Source organism: Panthera uncia, chromosome F2 (assembly GCF_023721935.1).
Source record: "Panthera uncia isolate 11264 chromosome F2, Puncia_PCG_1.0, whole genome shotgun sequence".
Classification (NCBI taxonomy): domain Eukaryota; kingdom Metazoa; phylum Chordata; class Mammalia; order Carnivora; family Felidae; genus Panthera; species Panthera uncia.
Window position 1 is genome coordinate 2,944,912 of NC_064812.1, and position 17,329 is coordinate 2,962,240.

General features: G+C 48.2%; 1 protein-coding gene across 8 annotated transcripts in view; it reads left to right on the forward strand.

Moving 5' to 3' along the window:
* The window catches only part of PTK2 (protein tyrosine kinase 2), a 232,473-nt gene that overhangs the window by 71,493 nt on the left and 143,651 nt on the right, over window positions 1–17,329 (forward strand). For 7 of the 8 annotated variants that reach the window (XM_049633432.1, XM_049633430.1, XM_049633442.1 and 4 more), the window contains 2 exons: window positions 2,582–2,748; window positions 14,921–15,008. In XM_049633432.1, the coding sequence (XP_049489389.1) occupies window positions 2,582–2,748; window positions 14,921–15,008 (255 nt within the window). The remainder of the gene's footprint in view (window positions 1–2,581; window positions 2,749–14,920; window positions 15,009–17,329) is intronic. The other variant, XM_049633435.1, reaches the window with a different exon arrangement.

Consider the following 17,329-nt stretch of genomic DNA (forward strand, 5'->3'; position numbering starts at 1 on the left):
TTGTCGTGGGACATCAAAGTCAGGATGAGGAATTTAAATTTAATTCAGCTGCCGTTAGGGGTATATTATAAGTCCTTGTCCTGTTATCTCCCTTGAGACAGTCACTTTTCTAAATACACGTTTTCCAGAAATAATATATGCATACATTTCCATATGGTAGCAGGGTAGGTTTTTCTGACTGTGCATTCCTTACTAAATGCTTAGTTCTAAAAGTTGTTTTTCAGTTATCCAGAACCAGATGTTTGGTTCTCAAAATTATCTAAGTTACTGAGTGTAGGTACTGAGCATCAAATGTGTAAGTCCTTTTATATTCCTAACCTTGGCTGCCATTCAGACTGAGTCCGCAATGAGATTTACAGGAGTTCTAGAGAAATAGGATAGAATACAATATGGGAGCATAATAAAAAAGCAAAACATGAAATAGAAGTGTCTGTGTGTTTATTGCTTTTAATTTTCTTAGTGGAAAGTGAAGGCTACAACTTGTTTAGGGTGGGAGCTCCCTACGGGATGGGAGCTCCTCGTTACACAGAAGCAAACCGGAAGTCATTCTGGGTGTCTTCAGGTAGTGTGATCGAGTGAATGGGCTGAAATTGCGTCTGTCCCGTAAAACTCCAGATTGGGAGCCGGCTTGTGCCCTGGGCTCCACGGTTCTGGACTAGGTGTGTCCACGCTGGCCTCTCTGCAGGTGGGTGCCTGGGTGCCCTGTTCCCTGATAGGTCGCCAGGGTAACCTTTGCTGGGGCTCATCAGGGAAGACACCCAGGGAGGGCGGGATCTCTCCCCGGGGTTGATGGCACAAACAGCGGTAGGAACCGGCGTGTGTCTGGAGGGGAAGGATAGACCTGCCGAGACAGATGGTTGGGAACAGAGAGGGACCTGCACCAGGGCCCTGACAGGAGAGCAGTGGCTCTGGAATCTGGTAGCAGCGAGCTGCCGCGGACTAACGAGAGGACGTGCTAAACCTGAGCCTTAGAGGAGGGCAGCTGGTGTCGCTGTGCCCTTGGTAGCAGATGGGCAGAGTCGGGACCGGGGCACAGAGCACCTTTGTGGGAATTTGAAAGAGGCTCCAGCTCCCGTCCTGTGCAGCAGGGACTTGCGTGTCGGCAAGGGGAAGCTGAAGAAGTTGCCTCTGAGAGAACTACTGGAAGCCGATGTCCCACCCCTGAGCGCAAGATGTGCCGACTAGAGGGCCGGCTGGATTTCAGCTCCTGCTGCCCCCTTGGCTGGGCGCCCCTGGCAGCACAGGCGGCAGCGTCCTTCACGGTGGCCCCATCACAAACCCCAGGCCTTGAATCCGAAAGCCAAGAAGGACATTTATGCCCCTTGCAGTTTTGCCCAGAGTTCTTTAGGCTGCACCCGGTCTTCCTGTCCCCAGAGAGCGTGTCTTCTTTATGGAGCGACCTCCAGCCCAGGCCTCTGTCCATGCTTTCTCCCCGATGACACGTTTCCTCCTCCCTACCATTCTCCCGTGCCTGATACACAACCTTCTCCCGGGAGCCTGGCCACGGACAGGTGCCACCTGTTGCCTTTAGTGTGGACGCACTGCGTCCTTGATGGGTTTTGCATATAGTGTGTGTTAATTGTCTTCTCGTGAGTAGGGATAGGAACATCCTTATTTGTATTGTCAACAGCATCGTGCTTTAATATAGAAACGCTTAGTGTGTGTAGGAACTTTGAAGATGTGTCTCATGTTGTAAGTAATGTGATACCTTCCGTTAATTGCTAGTCTTTAAAAACCATGCTGATTTTCTCGACCAGTGATTTTCACGTTAATGTCGGCATCATTCAACATTAACTGTGAGTGGCCTGGAGCACTGAGAGGATTGCAATGGGCTGTGATTAGCACACCCTCGTGTGGGGGCAGCACATGGCCTCTGTTACGTTCCCACGTGTGCCGTCCGTGTTCAAACGTGTACACGTGGACTTCCACACTGTGCGGGTACAGGGCAAGACTCGGGCTGCCCCCTCCCTTTCCCTAGTTTAGGATAAGCTTCATCTTTGGGCAGCCTTCCTGTCTGAAGTCATGGAGTGTTAGGTTTCAGGGGCTCTTTGAGAGGTTGGTAGCAGATTGGGTAGGCCCAATTTTGAATAACTTCACAGATATCATCGGTATTGTCAGAACTGTGGCCTTCGTCATATGTCCTTAAATGTGTTTCTTAAGAAATGACATTAGGTTGCATCAGGTCTAGAGCAGTATGCCGTCCTGGGCTCAGAAAGTGGAACCCGTCCTCGGGCCTAGTTATCAGCAGTCACACCCAGAGGGTGGCTGGGACACATTGTCAGGTTTGGGGGCGGGGGGGCAGAGCTAGAGCTGCAGAAATGTATTTTAAGTTTCCATGCCTTGTTTATCACTGAAGAAAACGGAAGAGTCTCTTTTTGTGTTTTTTCAAAACTTTCCTTGTTCATAAAAATACTATTTGAGAAACAAGATTCCTAAGAAAAATTAAATGACTTATTTAACTTGATACTCTTTTACCAAAGATTTCTGATAACTAACTAAAACAAATGAACATTGCATTAATTTTTAGCCTACAGTTTTTTTTTTGTTTATAACAGTCGTTTTTGTGGGGGGTATGTTTTAGGGCATCATTCAGAAGATAGTGGACAGTCACAAAGTAAAGCACGTGGCCTGCTATGGATTTCGCCTCAGTCACCTGCGGTCAGAGGAGGTTCACTGGCTCCATTTGGATATGGGTGTCTCCAATGTGAGGGAGAAGTATGAACTTGCACACCCACCAGAGGAGTGGAAGTAAGATCGCGTCCCTACTTTGGTGTGACTCACGCTTGATTTGTTTTGCATATTAAATCACACACGAGAGGGTGAATGTCTTTGCTTAATTTTCATACTGCTTGTAATCACGACTCCTGTCGAAATAAAACTGGCTGGTAATAATTAACCAGCGACCTCTCCTAGATCTCTGTTCAGTCTGTCTTTGTGGCACTATGGACTTTGGGCTCTGTGGGGACGGCCTGGGGCCGGTCACGCTTCTCCCGTCGGGGACTGTTTTGGGTCAGCCTCAGCTCTGAGAACTCCACCCCCTGTTCTTTTCCTTTCCGTCCTGTCCGCATCCTCTCGTACAGCAGGACTTCGTGTGCACCTGATCACCTCCCTGGTGGGCGGCACGGCTTGCTCCACGGGGCCCGGTAACCCACAAGCTCCCCCAAAAAGAGTGGGTGCACGTTTGATGTTCGTGACTCGGACGGACCTGAGCGAAACGGACGTGATTCAAAGTGAATTAAAGAGTTCTCTGTGTTCTCTCCTAGTAATTTTTTCCACTGTTACGCAAAGCAGCTTGTTAGTAGGAAATTGTACATGTAATACACTTTATTTGAGAGAAGTATAACTTGCAAAGATGGGCTCCTTCCACAGGCGCCTTCGTTTTGTGGATGCTGCTGTGGGAGTAAAGGCGGTTATGGATCGGGGGGTGGGGGAAGGGGGGAGCTTCAGGGCCGGTCACTTTCAGTCCGACAACCTGAGTTGTTTGGAGGAGACGTTTTAAACGAAAAACAAATATGTTTAGGTTAATAATCTCTAGTCGGAAAAAATCTAATCCTAGCTACAGTTTACCAAGGAACTATCCTTGTGTTTTCATGTTTTTCAAATAGCCAGAACCGACCGAGCTAACAAGATACCCCACGATAATGCAGTTTGATGGGGTTACATCGATGGCTAGCAAAGATCTGACCTCCATTATTCAGCCAGTCAGTCCAATAAGTGTGTAAAAGCTATGAATACCTAAAAGTTAGGTATCCCTGCAGGTATTTTTATTGAACATAATTCCGTCGCCTTCCTGTACCAACACGTCGGAGGCGTGCTTCATCATCATGATGTCCCTAGTGCTCGGTCAAATGTTGTGTCGAATGCAAGCATCTGAATTGACAAGCTCTGTTTCTGTTCTTTTAAGCCAGTTTACTTGGCCTAATTTCAAGTAAAGTTAAGTGGGCACTACTCTGTTCCGTGGAGCCTGAACCCTCAAAGACTGGGCGAGGTAGAACTTCACCGAACACAGTGAGTGCTGAACCTGATGCTGATGGGAGTGGCTGCCGCAGCCTGGCACCGGGCCCACCGTGTGCTCTTTATAGTCTGTACATTTGCAGTTCGTAAAATGTTTATTTCTCATAGCTCTCCACAGACCTTAGGAGGTAAAGACAGGGGAGATAGGTAACAGACTCGATTTAAGTTCCACCTGCAGAGAGAGCTCCGGATACAGCTTTGAGTTGAATTTAGCTGACTTCCCAGTGCAGGCTTTTAAAGTGAACCTAGCCTTAACTGTAACCTTAACTCTGAGTGGTAGCGAGGCCACTAAGATCGGTGAAGGTGTGTGGACGGTGGGGAGGAGGAGAGGAGACAAGGAGATGGGTTGGAGGCACAGGTGATGCCTGTGGGTGTGTCGGGAGAGCCAGGCTTCCTGACGCCTGTCGGTGCTCACGTCAGAGGAGGCAGGACTTAGGGCGTCAGTAAGGAACGGGAGCCTATTACGGAGAACCAAGTAGATTTGAAAAAGAACCAAACTCGAGTTCTGGAAACCACTGGATGGTTTAAATAGCAAGGTAGATGTAGGTGAAAAATTGGTCAACAGAAACACGGATCTGAGAAAATCTGCCCAAAAGATAGCACGGGGAGATGCACAGGTAGAGAATATGAAAGGAAATGGCACGGCACGAAAACTGAGGAGGCAGACCCATTTCTGACAGGGGCTCCAGGAGGAGATAAAAAGACTGAGGAGGAGGAAATACTCCCAAAGAGATTATGGCTGAGAATTTTCTGGAATTGGCAAATAACATGAGTCCTCAGAACCAGGATTAATGCAAAACCCCAAACACGGTTAAAAAAAATAGATCTACACTTTGGTGGATTATAGTCAAGTCGTGTACAAAGGAAAACAAAGAGATATGCTAAAGCAACCAGGGACACATTCACAGTTCTCCACAGCAGTGATCTGTGCAAAGTGGGGAGAAGAAGTCACCGGCAACCTGTATTTTTTGTCAGATTCAGTGACCATTCAAGAGCAGGATGACAGCGATGTTTTCCACGGAGACTATACCAGCAAAGGAACCTCCTATAAATACACTCGGGAGAAAGGAAAATGGTCTCTGAAGGAGGGTTTCAGTTGGAAGAAGGAGTGCTAGAAAAAAAATCGGGTAGATACAGATAAGCATTGGCTCTGAAAACACATGAAGTGGTAAAAGCTGATTTTTTATATGAAAAAAGTAAAACCCAGATAGTCGAACCCAGTATGTCAGAAGAGAGGTGATCGGAATTGAGGCTCTGTCAGCCGGGTTTTAAAATTATATATAAAAATGTTAAAAATAAAATTGTATATTGGGGCAACCATAGAACATTAGAAGTAGATTGTGTAACGTAACAGGTAGGTGGGTGAGTAGGTATTGAGAAACTCCATAATCGAAAGGAGGCAAGAAAAGGGGAGGAAGAAAGACAGGGAAGTAGGGTGAAGGGAAATCACAGACTAGACTTCAGAAGGTCAAGTAGACTAGGAGTGAGTGGTCAGAACCTGTTAGGGTGTGATTACAAATACAGTCCAGCTCTCTGCTCTTTATGACACACCTAGCACAGTGACATTCAAGACATTTTCATGTGACTTACAGGAAGAAACATTTTACCTCAAGATGCAGCACAAACACGTGTGTGTGTCTCAGAATCACGTACGTGTAGGTCTACGTACGTGCTTCACAAAATCATACCCGACCTCACTAGTACGCCGAGGTCTCAGATTTTCATCCAGTGCCGTTCTGTTCTCTTCAGCCTCATTTAGATGGATGGGTGGGTGGGTGGGTGGATGGGTAGAAGAGAAGAGAAGAGAAGAGAAGAGAAGAGAAGAGAAAAGAATTTCCCTTCCTGCTAACTAGGTGGGAGAAGGGGGGCAAGGGGATTGGTATTGTTTTATTAACATCCTATGAAAAAAGTTTGAAGACAGAAAAGCATTAATAGGGATGTGGAGGGCAACTACATAATAATAAAAGGCTTGTTCTACAAGAATCACTACAGAAACAGATGGGCCCCTGAAGATACTTCTCAGAATTTGTAAAGCAAAAACAGTCTGTCCTCTGCCCAGCATTTAAATTTTGGACTGCTCCAGTGACCTCTTTTCCTCTTCCTTCTCTCTGTAGACCTGCCTTTGGCATCAAATTCACACGTTAATAGGAGAGACACAGGGAACCCATAAGCCGGTTATTGCCGTAGCCCAGGCAAAAATCCTAAAAGCAGGTGGCCTGGGGGAGTAGTGATGGAGTGAGAAGCGGTTGTAGGGCGATTTTTTTTAAGGTAGAGCTTACGGGGTTTGCTCGAGAGTCTTTAAAAACACAAGCATCCAGTGGAGTATGAAACTCACTCCCGCAGAAGCTTCCAGTAGCACCTCGTCACACCTGGAGCCAACTCCAGAGTTCCCGATCATCTCTCAGCCCCATCTCCTCTCGCTCTCGTTCCCTTCGTCCGCTCAAGCGGCCGCACGTTTCAGTGTCGTCTCTTCCTCGCTGCCTGGTCGGGGTCTCATTGGATCCTCTCTGCCGCCAGCTTCCTGGCCTGCTGAATAGCACCGGCCTCGGCCCACCTTTCCTTTGTCTTGGAGAACTTTCCGCTCGCTCTGCCGCAGCCCCACGGCTCCTTCTGGTTCTCGAATGAGACTTTGTGCTTCGTGTGACTCTGCTGAACGTGCTCCCCTGTCGTTTCCGTCACCGCGTGGGCCTCCCATCGTTCAGACCGGTGTCCACTGTCCGCTCTCGGCCTGTGTCTTCCCCGACCGTTCTGTCTTTAGGGCCTGCCCACCTGATGACCTTTCTCTCCCTCAGGGACTTTGTCTCACCTGCTGCTCTATTCCTAGTTTCTAGTTGGTCGTGCCTGGTATATAGGAGGCGCCTCATAAACACTTCAAGTGAGAATGGAATTAGTGGTAGTGGAAATGTAAAATAAACCTAGAGGCAGAGCACTTTGATGGGACAGTAAGTTGTATTCATCTAGGGATGAACAGTTGTAGGTTGTGTGAATAACCGTGTTTTCACAGTAACACACATTGCTTACAATGTGGTGGACGTTGTGCTAAGCGCCTGGCTTACTTTCCCCAAGTTCGTTCTTCCTATGATAGTCTTTTCAGGTGGGTACTCACCTTTTGCCATGTTACTGGTGAGACAGCTGTGGTTCAGAGAGGCTGAAAAAGCTTCCTTGAGATCATACGGCAGAGTAGGCAGTTGAGTCCGTGTGCTCAGCTCTTTCTTCTCTGCTCCTGTTAAGGTATGTAAGCACCAGAGACAGAACATTTTTGATCACCTTTCCCCCTTGCCAGCAGGGACCTTCTCTCGGTTCGTAGGTGGCTTTGTGAGGACAGCTGCACTCCTGGCTTTAGTTCTGAGAAGGAAGATGTTCTTCGAATGAAAGTGCTAGGACTCCCCGGAATAATTGGGCGTCAGTTTCCATTCTTGGGAAGTTTTTGAGCATCGATTTGTTTTCATGCCATCTGCCGTAGGATCTGTTCCTCCTGTTCAGTAACCCTGAGACACAAGCTTGCTCACCCGGGTCCTGAGGTCTTTCAACACAAGCCAGCTTGTGGCACGCTGTGTGGGTGTAGCTGTGTCAGGCAGGGGGACCTTCCAGTGGTGCCGTGGCTGGCCGCTGGGGACAGGAAGGGCTGGTGGGATACGTGGCTGTCCTGGTGGGAAGAATAACCACAAAATAGATCCTGCCTCAAGCAACACACAGGGACCCACTGAAGACGGACCAGGGGAGAAAAAAGCTTAATGAAAAATACGAATGTACTGCTGGTCCTGGAGCAGGAAGATTTAATAACCCCAAAGACGTTCTCTGGAAAAGGAAAGAGTAGCAAATTTAACTTCGTTGAGATGAAGAGCCTCTGTGTATTAAAAGGTGTATTTGTAAAAGTGCAGAAGCAAGTTGCAGCTGAGAGGACGTATTTGTCACGTTTGTAATTTACAAAGGATGATGCTCTTCTGATTAGTATGAGAGTTGCAGGCAACTCAGTCCACGGGCAAGGGACGTGAAGGCGTTGTCGTAAAGGAGAAAACAAATTTGGCCAGTGATCGGGGGGTGGCGATCAGGGGGGTGGGGACCTAGCCCACAAGGTCCACACTGGTTGGCAGAAAGTGAGTTGTGGACAGTGTCAGTAGCGGGAGAGGTGGTGGCTCCAACAGGGTGTTTGCCTGTGCTGCTGGTGAGAGAAGGTAAACGGGTAAATCCGTTTGGGCCGCAGCTGGAAGACGGGCAGCACACACTCTACAGGGCTGCAGTTCCCCTGCAGATTTTGTCCCTGAGAGACTCCAGGTTTCCGTGCTGGGCCGCAGACGTAGGATGTCACGCAGGTCAAAATGAATGAACTGTAGGGACGTGTAGCCTCGTGGGTGAATCTTAGCCGTGTAGCCTCGTGTGGCAGAGTCGAGTCTCCCGTGACACTGTTGTGAGTGCACTAAGTGCCACTGAACTGTATGCGTTAAAAAGGTTAATTTTTTTGTCATGTGTATTTTACCTCAATTAAAAAAAAAAAAAAAAGGAAGTCCCAGAAAATGACATAACAGCCTGATAAACTTTTATAATGTGAAAAGAAAAGAAAACCCTAAAGGAATATCGTTGGGGATCTCATCGGTTGGGTAAGATAAAGGACCAGAGGGCAATAGTGCAGAGCCTCCCCGAGGGGAGTGTCCTGCCCCCCTCCCCCCGGTCTCCCGAAGGCCCCATCGGGACTCGTGCTGACCCGTCGGGTTCTGAGGCAGGGCTCGAAAAGTCAGCCCCTTAGAAGACTCGGGTTCCTACCTGCCTTGCTTCCTGCCCAGTCTGTCCAGGAGGAAGCAGGAGCTGGCTCCCCTGTCCCTAGGAGGCCTGGAGGTCCCTGTCGAGGGAGGTCCCAGTGGAGCAGGTAATATTTGTTAGGATCTGGAGTCTGCCAAAAAAACGCTTCCGTGGCAGTTGTCGTACTAGCATATACTGTGGCAAACGGTGTCCTGCAGTTTTGAGAGATTTCAGCTTGAAAGTTCTGTCCCTAGATCATTCTAGTTAATCACATTTTGGTAACTAAACTTCACTTACCTGGAGCCACCTGTGTAGGGTGGCTGTTGGGCATCCGAGTGGGCTAATCGGATACAAATAGCCTGTCAGGGCACCCGGGGGGGTGGGGAACAGCCCAATCCTTCTGATGTTGAATCCAAGTCTAAGAGACGGCCCTCTTGGCATTTGAGGAAGTATTTGGGGCTTTGTCAAGTGAGTGAGGAGGAACATTCTCGTCATTGTTAGTGAGCCGAGGTTGCTGCCCTCCTGCTTAGCAGCCTGCTTAGCGCTGTCCTGTTCGCTGCTGCGCAAGCCCCTCACTCTGCAGGAGAGAGGAGAGGCATCATTTTCCAAAGAAGACCAATGAAAATGAATAATGATAGTTTAGGAAGCTTTAGATTGTATTCGGTAGTTTTCTATGTTGTCTTGAAATGACACCGCCCCTGCATACGCCTTCTTTTAAGAAGCCAGTCTTTCGTTGTAATCCTGCATTCAGCAAGAGTTCTTAGGAGGGTTTAAAGCAGAAAGACAGTAAGTACAGGAGCACTCTGACAGGTTTGGAAGTGACACCTTTAAAACACGGATGCGCTTCCAATTTGCTGCTCTGTTAATTAGACACTTACCGGATGCTTCTGCACCGAACACGGGCAGCTGGAAGATAGTTTCCAGTGGGTCTGCGGCTGCCGGCTGACACTGGCCAGGCTGCTTGGAGAGAGGTTCTGGTGGGTTATCGCCGTGGTTACGGAACAGTTAGTCTGCGCCTGTGGAATTTCTTTTATTCTCCATACGTATCCAAAGTTGCAAGAATAGTTAAGGCCTGTGTGCCTTCACCTAGCTTCCCTAAATGTCGGAACTTTCGTGAACATAGTACAGTAGTTGACATTGAAGCCAGGAAATAAACATTGATAGAGTCTTACTAACGAATCTACACATGTCACCCAAATTTCGCGGTTGTCCCACATAACATCCCTTTTCTGGTCCAGGAACCACGTTGCTGTTCTGACTCCTCGAGTCTCCTCTAATCTGGGACAGTTCCTCAGTCTCTCTATGTCCTTCCTGACCCTGACACTTTTGAAGAATCCTGGCTGGTTATTTGTACCGTGTCCTTCAATTGAGGTTCATCTAGGGCTTTTTTCATGGTTGTATTGAGGTTATGTGTTTTGGGCCAGAATTCTAAGCTTTTTTTTTAATTTTTTTTTTTTTTCAACGTTTTTATTTATTTTTTGGGACAGAGAGAGACAGAGCATGAACGGGGGAGGGGCAGAGAGAGAGGGAGACACAGAATCGGAAACAGGCTCCAGGCTCCGAGCCATCAGCCCAGAGCCTGACGCGGGGCTCGAACTCACGGACTGCGAGATCGTGACCTGGCTGAAGTCGGACGCTTAAACGACTGCGCCACCCAGGCGCCCCAAGAATTCTAAGCTTTTGTACCCGTCCCACTGCATCCTGTCAGGATGTGACTCCTTTTTACAGGTGCTTTTAACTGGGATCATTTGGTTTAAGGTAGTGGCCAGGTTTCCCCACTGTAAAGTTGCTGTTTTTTCCTCTGAAATTAAGAAATACTCTTCTGGGGAGATAGATTGAGACTGTGTGGATACTGTTTCTCATTGTATTTTTACCCTGTATTCTCGATATCGTTGATGATTCTTTCTCACAGCTATTACTGCTATAATTTTTGTCTAAGGATGAATTTCTGTTCCTGTCCTTCCTTTGAGAATTTTTTTAAGCATTGTTTTTAATGTTTATTTATTTTTGAGAGAGAGAGAGAGAGAGAGAGAGAGCGAGAGCACAAGTGGAAGAGGGGAGGGAGAGAGGGACACCCAGAATCCGAAGCAGGCTCCAGGCTCTGAGCTGTCAGCACAGAGCCCGACGCGGGGCTCAAACTTGTCAATTGCAAGATCATGACCTGAGCCAAAGTCAGACGCTCAACCGACCGAGCCACCCACGTGCCCCTCCTTTGAGGATTTTTAAATTGGAAGTGTGTTGTAAGAAAGAGCTTACGATATCTGTGTTGTTTCTGGAAATTGTACTTTGTGTCACTACGCACAGACAGGCTAACCTTTCTCAGTATCAAGCTTAACAGATTCTTTCTCCAAACACTTCCCACTCCTCCTCACCATTACTTGGTTAGCTTGTGGGTATCTTGGTGCTCATTGTTGGTGGTAAGACTGAGGGGAGGTTAGTGTCAGTGGCCTTCATAGGAAATTATTACTTAGGAGAAGCGGAAAAAAGATGATTTTATTTGGGGCGTGTTATATTTAGCTGCTCTTCAGAAGTCCATGGAGTGGCACATAGCAGAATAATGGACATGTGTCTCGGGATGCAGCCAGTCTCTTAAAATAGTGGCAGAAGGTTCGAGAAAGAGGTGAGTTTCACAGAAGAGATGGGAGTAGGGATGTCCGAACTCGTGGGCCAGTCGGCTGTGGGTGTTGGGCCCTGTGGTTTAAGGACAGAGGCGGAGTGAAGGGATGCCATTACATCAGGAGACCTCGGGCAGTCTCAGCAGGGCCGTGGGGCAGGTGTGCTGGCCTGCGTGTAGTCAGGGCCGTGGGGCAGGTGTGCTGGGCTGCACGTAGTCAGGACCTTGGGCTAGGTGTGCTGGGCTGTGCGTCGTCAGCAGGGCCGTGGGGCGGGTGTGCTGGGTGGGCGCAGTAAAGCAGTGGTCAGAATCCGCTTGACAACCTGATGAGCTTGCTGGCCTCCACAGAGTAAGAGCAGTGGGCGTCTCTGTGGTTTCGGAGCCGCGAGTGCCTTCTATCAGTTTCGTTCTGCTTTGGGGCATTCCTGCATGGACTGCTGTACAGGGATCCCCGTCTGCTTCTTCATAGCCCTGGGACCTCGGCCCGTTACCCGAGTCCCTGAAACTCTTTCCCCACCGGTGAAAACAGAAGGCCTTTCCTTTTCAGCCAGAGTGCTGCACTCGCCTCCGGGCCTCCTGCTTCTTCCCCCGGGTCCCCTGGCCGGTCCTACACACTGTCTGTCGCCTGTCTGGTCAGAGAAATAGACGTCCTGTGACTCAACTGCTGTGCTCACAGTGCTCCGAGCCCCACAAGCACGACGTGCAGGGTCCTCTGTGATCTGCCACCTCCCGGTCCTGCTCTTCTACTCACTGCTTGCGCCCAGCGGGCCCAGCTGTGTCTGCCTTCCCACACATCCTCCAGCCTCAGGGCCTTCGTGCACCCCCTTGCATCGTATTAGAACTCCTGTCCCTGCACGTGATTGCATGACTCCCTTCCTCCCTTCAGATCTTCATTAAGATGTCTCTGGATCTGAGTGTCCTTTGCTGGTCACCCTTTGCAAAATAATACTTTATCACGTGTCATTCCCCTCACCGTGCCTATTTGTCTTTGTCACTTTTACTGCCATCTTGTAGATACCTGTGTGTTTGCTGTCTGAATTTGAGCATATATTGCATATAAACTTTCTGAGGGCTGGTGAGGACACCGAGGTGTGGGAGGGCCGTGGCGGTCAGCAGTGGGCCACGGGGCCAGACGCCCAGCCCAGGCGGCCCCAGTGCAGAGCCCACGTTCTCTGCTCCTCTCAGGGCTGGTGCTGGCTGAAAGAAGCCTGTGGGTCAAATGCTTATCGCAATTTCTGTCAGATCCTGAGTGGCCCTTGTCCGTTGAGGCACCGTCAGCATCAGCATCGGGATGCTGGACGTTAACAGCATGAATATGCAGCCAGGCTGCCCAGCGTTTGACCTGGGGTCCGTTTCCTCTCTGTTAGAATGGGAGGCACTAACAGCAGAAGCCTCCGGTGTCGGAGCCCGTTGCTTCCTCCCACGGAGCGTCACCTGCCTAGATCATGACACTTCTGTTCTCCGACTGTCGTGTGCATTAAGAGAAATAGCGCATGTAAAGCACCTGCTAAGTCCTGAGTTAAAAATAAATGGAATCTGTTGCGTTTCCACGAACAGTTGCCCCTTGTAGAATATCTGTAGTAAATGATTGACCTCTTTCCGAGAGTAGAAGTCGACGTGAACCTGATCGTTTGGCGATTGTGTATTTTAATAAGATGGACACTTAAAACTTTTAGCAGAACTTGTGTATGTGTATCATGCATTTTTTCCACCCTTAACTGAACCAAAATCATCGTATTTATTACTTTGTGTGTTTTCCTTGTGAGCCTGTTACATTTTTTAAAGATCGATTACTAAAACTTTAGGGAAAAAGCCCCAGATCTTTCTATAACCTTTGGGTAGGCAAATATCTTATAAACAAAACACTTAAAGAATTTACTAAAAAGGAAAAGAATAAATAGGGCTGCATAAAAATTATGAACTTTGTTCCTCAAAAGATAGCATTAAAATGAAAACATTTTAAAAATAATTTTTAGGTGTGCCTGGGTGGCTCAGTCGGTTAAGCGTTGACTCTTGATTTTGGCTCAGGTCATGATCTCACGGTTCCTGAGATCAGGCCCCACCCGCGTTGGGCTCTGCACTGATGGCACAGATCCTGCTTGGGATTCTCTCTCTCTCTCTCCCCCTCTCTCTCTCCCCCCCCACTCCCTCTCTCTTTGCCTGTCCCCTACGTGCATGCTTTCTCTAAATAAATAAATAAATACCAAAAAGGTAATTTTTAAAAGATAACCGTCAGGAGAGTGAAAGGCAGCTGTGGAGTGGCAGAACATACTGGGCGGTCTAACGGTGGTCTCCCACTCTGAATACCTGAAGAATGCCCACAGGTCAGCTGGGGGTCAGGGAGGGGAGGCCCACAACCCTTTAGACAAAACAGACGTTTCACAAAAGGTCTCCAGAATGGCCCGTCATCGGATGAGGGTGTGCCCCATCTCATCATCCATCGGGATGTGCCGGTCCGGTCCACACTGTACCTCCCTCCCGCAGAAAGTGTCCCGGACTAAAATGCAGGTACCAGGCAGAGGTGAGGGTGTGGGGAAACAGAGTGCCCATGCTGCTGGTAGGACGGTGTGGCTTCTTCAGCTCCCTGACGGGCGGCATCTGTGGACACAGACGTGTGTGTGTTGTGATCGAGGGGCTCTGCTCCTGGTCCCCCCGCCCCCCTTTCCCAGCAGAGGTGTGTCCGTATGTTCACCAGAAGACACGAGTGAGAGAGCATTCTGGTGAAGTTCGTTTGTTTCGACCATTCTTGAAGCTTGGCTTCCTGAGCGACTAGATCATTTTATGTTTAATTTTTTTTAATGTTTATTTATTATTGAGAGAGAGAGAGAGAGAGACAGAGCATGAATGGGGGAGGGGCAGAGAGAGAGGGAGACACAGAATCTGAAGCAGGCTCCAGGCTCTGAGCTGTCAGCACAGAGCCCGACGTGGGGCTCGAACTCATGGACTGCGAGATCATGACCTGAGTTGAAGTCGGACGCTTAACCGACTGAGCCACCCAGGTGCCCCATCATTTTATGTTTAGAGGAGGAAAAAAAAAGAGTGTTTATAGCAGTTTCCTCATCATGGCCACAAAGTAGGAATAACTCTGATGGCCTTTCGCGGTGATACGGGCTGTCACACAGGGCAGCAGTGACCGGCCCTCAGCTGCTAGCTAGGCTCCACATCACAAGCATTTGCCGCGAGTGAGAAAAAACCAGGCATAGAAGAATGCATTCTGTGTGAGTCCGTGTACACCAGGGCAGCCGTCGAGAGGAGGTGTGAGGGGGTGCCGCCCGGCCCAGTGGGGGACAGTGACTGCTGGCCCTGTGCCTTCTGGATGTCTTTCCTGTCCTGTCTCCTTGCGGGATCACTGAGCTTTAGACACAGACGTGCATGTTCTTGTGCTGAAAGGTTTAAAACCGTATGCTTAAAAACTGTGATTGTTTTTTACCTTATTTTAAAAATAATACTTCGAGTAATTGGTTATGTCATACTCACAATAATACTGTAATTACAGACTATGAGTTGAGAAAATTACTTCTTTCTAATTGTTCTATTTTCTGAATTATTTTTTAGATATGAATTGAGAATTCGTTATTTGCCAAAAGGATTTCTAAACCAGTTTACTGAAGACAAGCCAACTCTGAATTTCTTCTATCAACAGGTATAGGAGGGTACTTTAATACACCTTTTTCTTTGTTTCTTTGAATCCTACGTACTACATGGTTTTATCTTAGAATTAGATTAAATCTAATGTTTGGGAAAATAATAAATTTGGCACAGTATGGCAGTGAGAGTCTTTTAACCAGTGGGAAATTTTGAATTTTTGACACTTTGTGAATTCTTGTATGCTTAGGCAAGTCTTAAAAGACACTTCTTTTATGTGGAGACTGTAAGTCCTAAGTGACTCAACCACTGGCTTGTCTTTGTTTCAAGTATAATGGTCATGCCTGAATATCAACAGATTTGTCGGGTGTAGAATTTATTGTCAGAGCCAGCTACATTGACACAATCTCAAGAACAATTTGCACAGTAAAGCCAGAATGGACTTTTTTTACATTGAGTAACTTGCTTTTTACCCCTTAAAATATTAGGCAATAAATACCTGTGGCATAAATGAACCAACACAATTTTATGACCAAATACTTGTTAGTTTTAGTGATGAGCATGGGGGGAAAAAAGGTCTGAATAATATCCCAACATTTGCACACCATTTTGCAGGTAAATGCACTTGGTAATGTTTTGTTTTAATAAAAATATGTATTAAATGTCTGCTGTGGGTCAAGAACACAGATGAAATAAGTGAATTGCACATTAAATTCGATTGAAGGTGCAGTGGGTGAGGATCTCCTGTACACGGTACTTTGCGTTCAGTCCTCTACTGTTGGTGGTCACGGGCCACGTGGCCGTACACAGGAGGGTCTGCTAACCCAGTGGGTGGAGTCCAGGGGGTCTGGAAAGTGTCACTGAGTCCCCAGCTTTGTAGATGAGGAAGAGCTGTACTTTAGGAAACCTGGTGCATTTAAAGCCGAGCTCAGAAGTTCTGAGAAGTGGGTGAGGGAGATACAGCCCACATCAGAAAAAGGGAAGGTTCTAGGTTTCCTCCTGCAGAATAAAGGGAGCTATTTAAAGAATTTAAGTAGTGAGTGGCTTGACGAGAATTTTCGTTGTTAAATAAGATCACACTGATGTGATGGCAGCGTCCGTCGTGCATTGGATGGGTCTTGAGGCTGCAGGCAAGTTAGGAGGCTCTTCAGCCATTTAGGCAAGAAATGGGGGAGAGAAAGGTCTAGCTGTGAGTGTAGGCAACTTTAGTGGATGGATTTGATAGGACCGGGAGGATGCTCCAAATGGAGCACAAAAGTAAAGAAGAAAGAGGTTGATTGTGTCCGTCCAGGTGCCTGGTGTCAGGAAAGAGGCAAGGTTCAGTTACATTCAGAAGTAAGGTGGTAGGACGGTAGGGTGATGTACTTCCCAATGTGAGAAAACTGGGTGTCCCGCCTTCTCAGATCTAGGCTGTGAGAACAGGAGGCTGAGGTCGCTGTTTCTCGGTATTGGGTCTGTTTTCCTGTCCGTGGGGTGGAAGTGCCATTGGAAATGGCCAGTGAAATGCCAGTGGAAATGTGGGGTACCAGACTTGACGGGAGCCTGGGAAGGTTTACCACGATACGGAGATGCACGGGAAGAGGGAGTTTGCGTTTGGCGAAGAGGAAAGAGCGAAGCCCTCTTTAGATTCCACCTGAGGTTGCTGGAGGCCCGTTTGTACTGCAAAAATGATTTCTAGATCACAAACCGCTCCTCGTCTGTGTTTCCACAGCTCACCCTTAGCAATCTGGTGAGCTTTGAGTCGAAGTGAAGGAGGTGACAGGAGAGCTTAGTTAGCTGATAGGTTTGCATCGTGTGTTTCTCTCTTGTAGATGATATTTATCACTGTTGGCATAATTTCCTTGAAAAAACCCACCCCCTGAGGAAATCTGTGACTACTTCAGGGACATGGATTTCTGGAATTCATCAAACAGGCCTCATTAGCTCACGGCCGCTACAGGCCGACCTCGCAGTTGGTGGCGTTCTTGTTCCTTCCACACTATTGCTAGGTGTCCCAGTTGTTCCCCGTAGGAGGCCTCGCTTGTATCTCTGATCTAAAAGCACTTCACATGCTGGTGTGGCCCCAGTTTTCTCTTACTCACAGGACGTGTCTCGCAGCGGCCTGCGTTGTTCGGTTGAACGGCCTTTATGAAAAAACCCAGGAGGTAGTGAGCGTGCACGCGGTAGTGGCCCACTGTGCGTTTAACGGCTCCGTGAGTCTCCGCGTGCTTACCTGTCTCACCCGCTCAAATACCGATGAGGTGAGGTAGGGTTGTCTGCCACACAAGTGCCCAGTCATGGTTTGAATGGCAGTCCACAGGCGGCGCCAGACCTCTGAGCACTTGGCATTTACCATTTACCTGTCCCGACGCGAGTGGGGCTGCGCGTTCCGGGATGGCG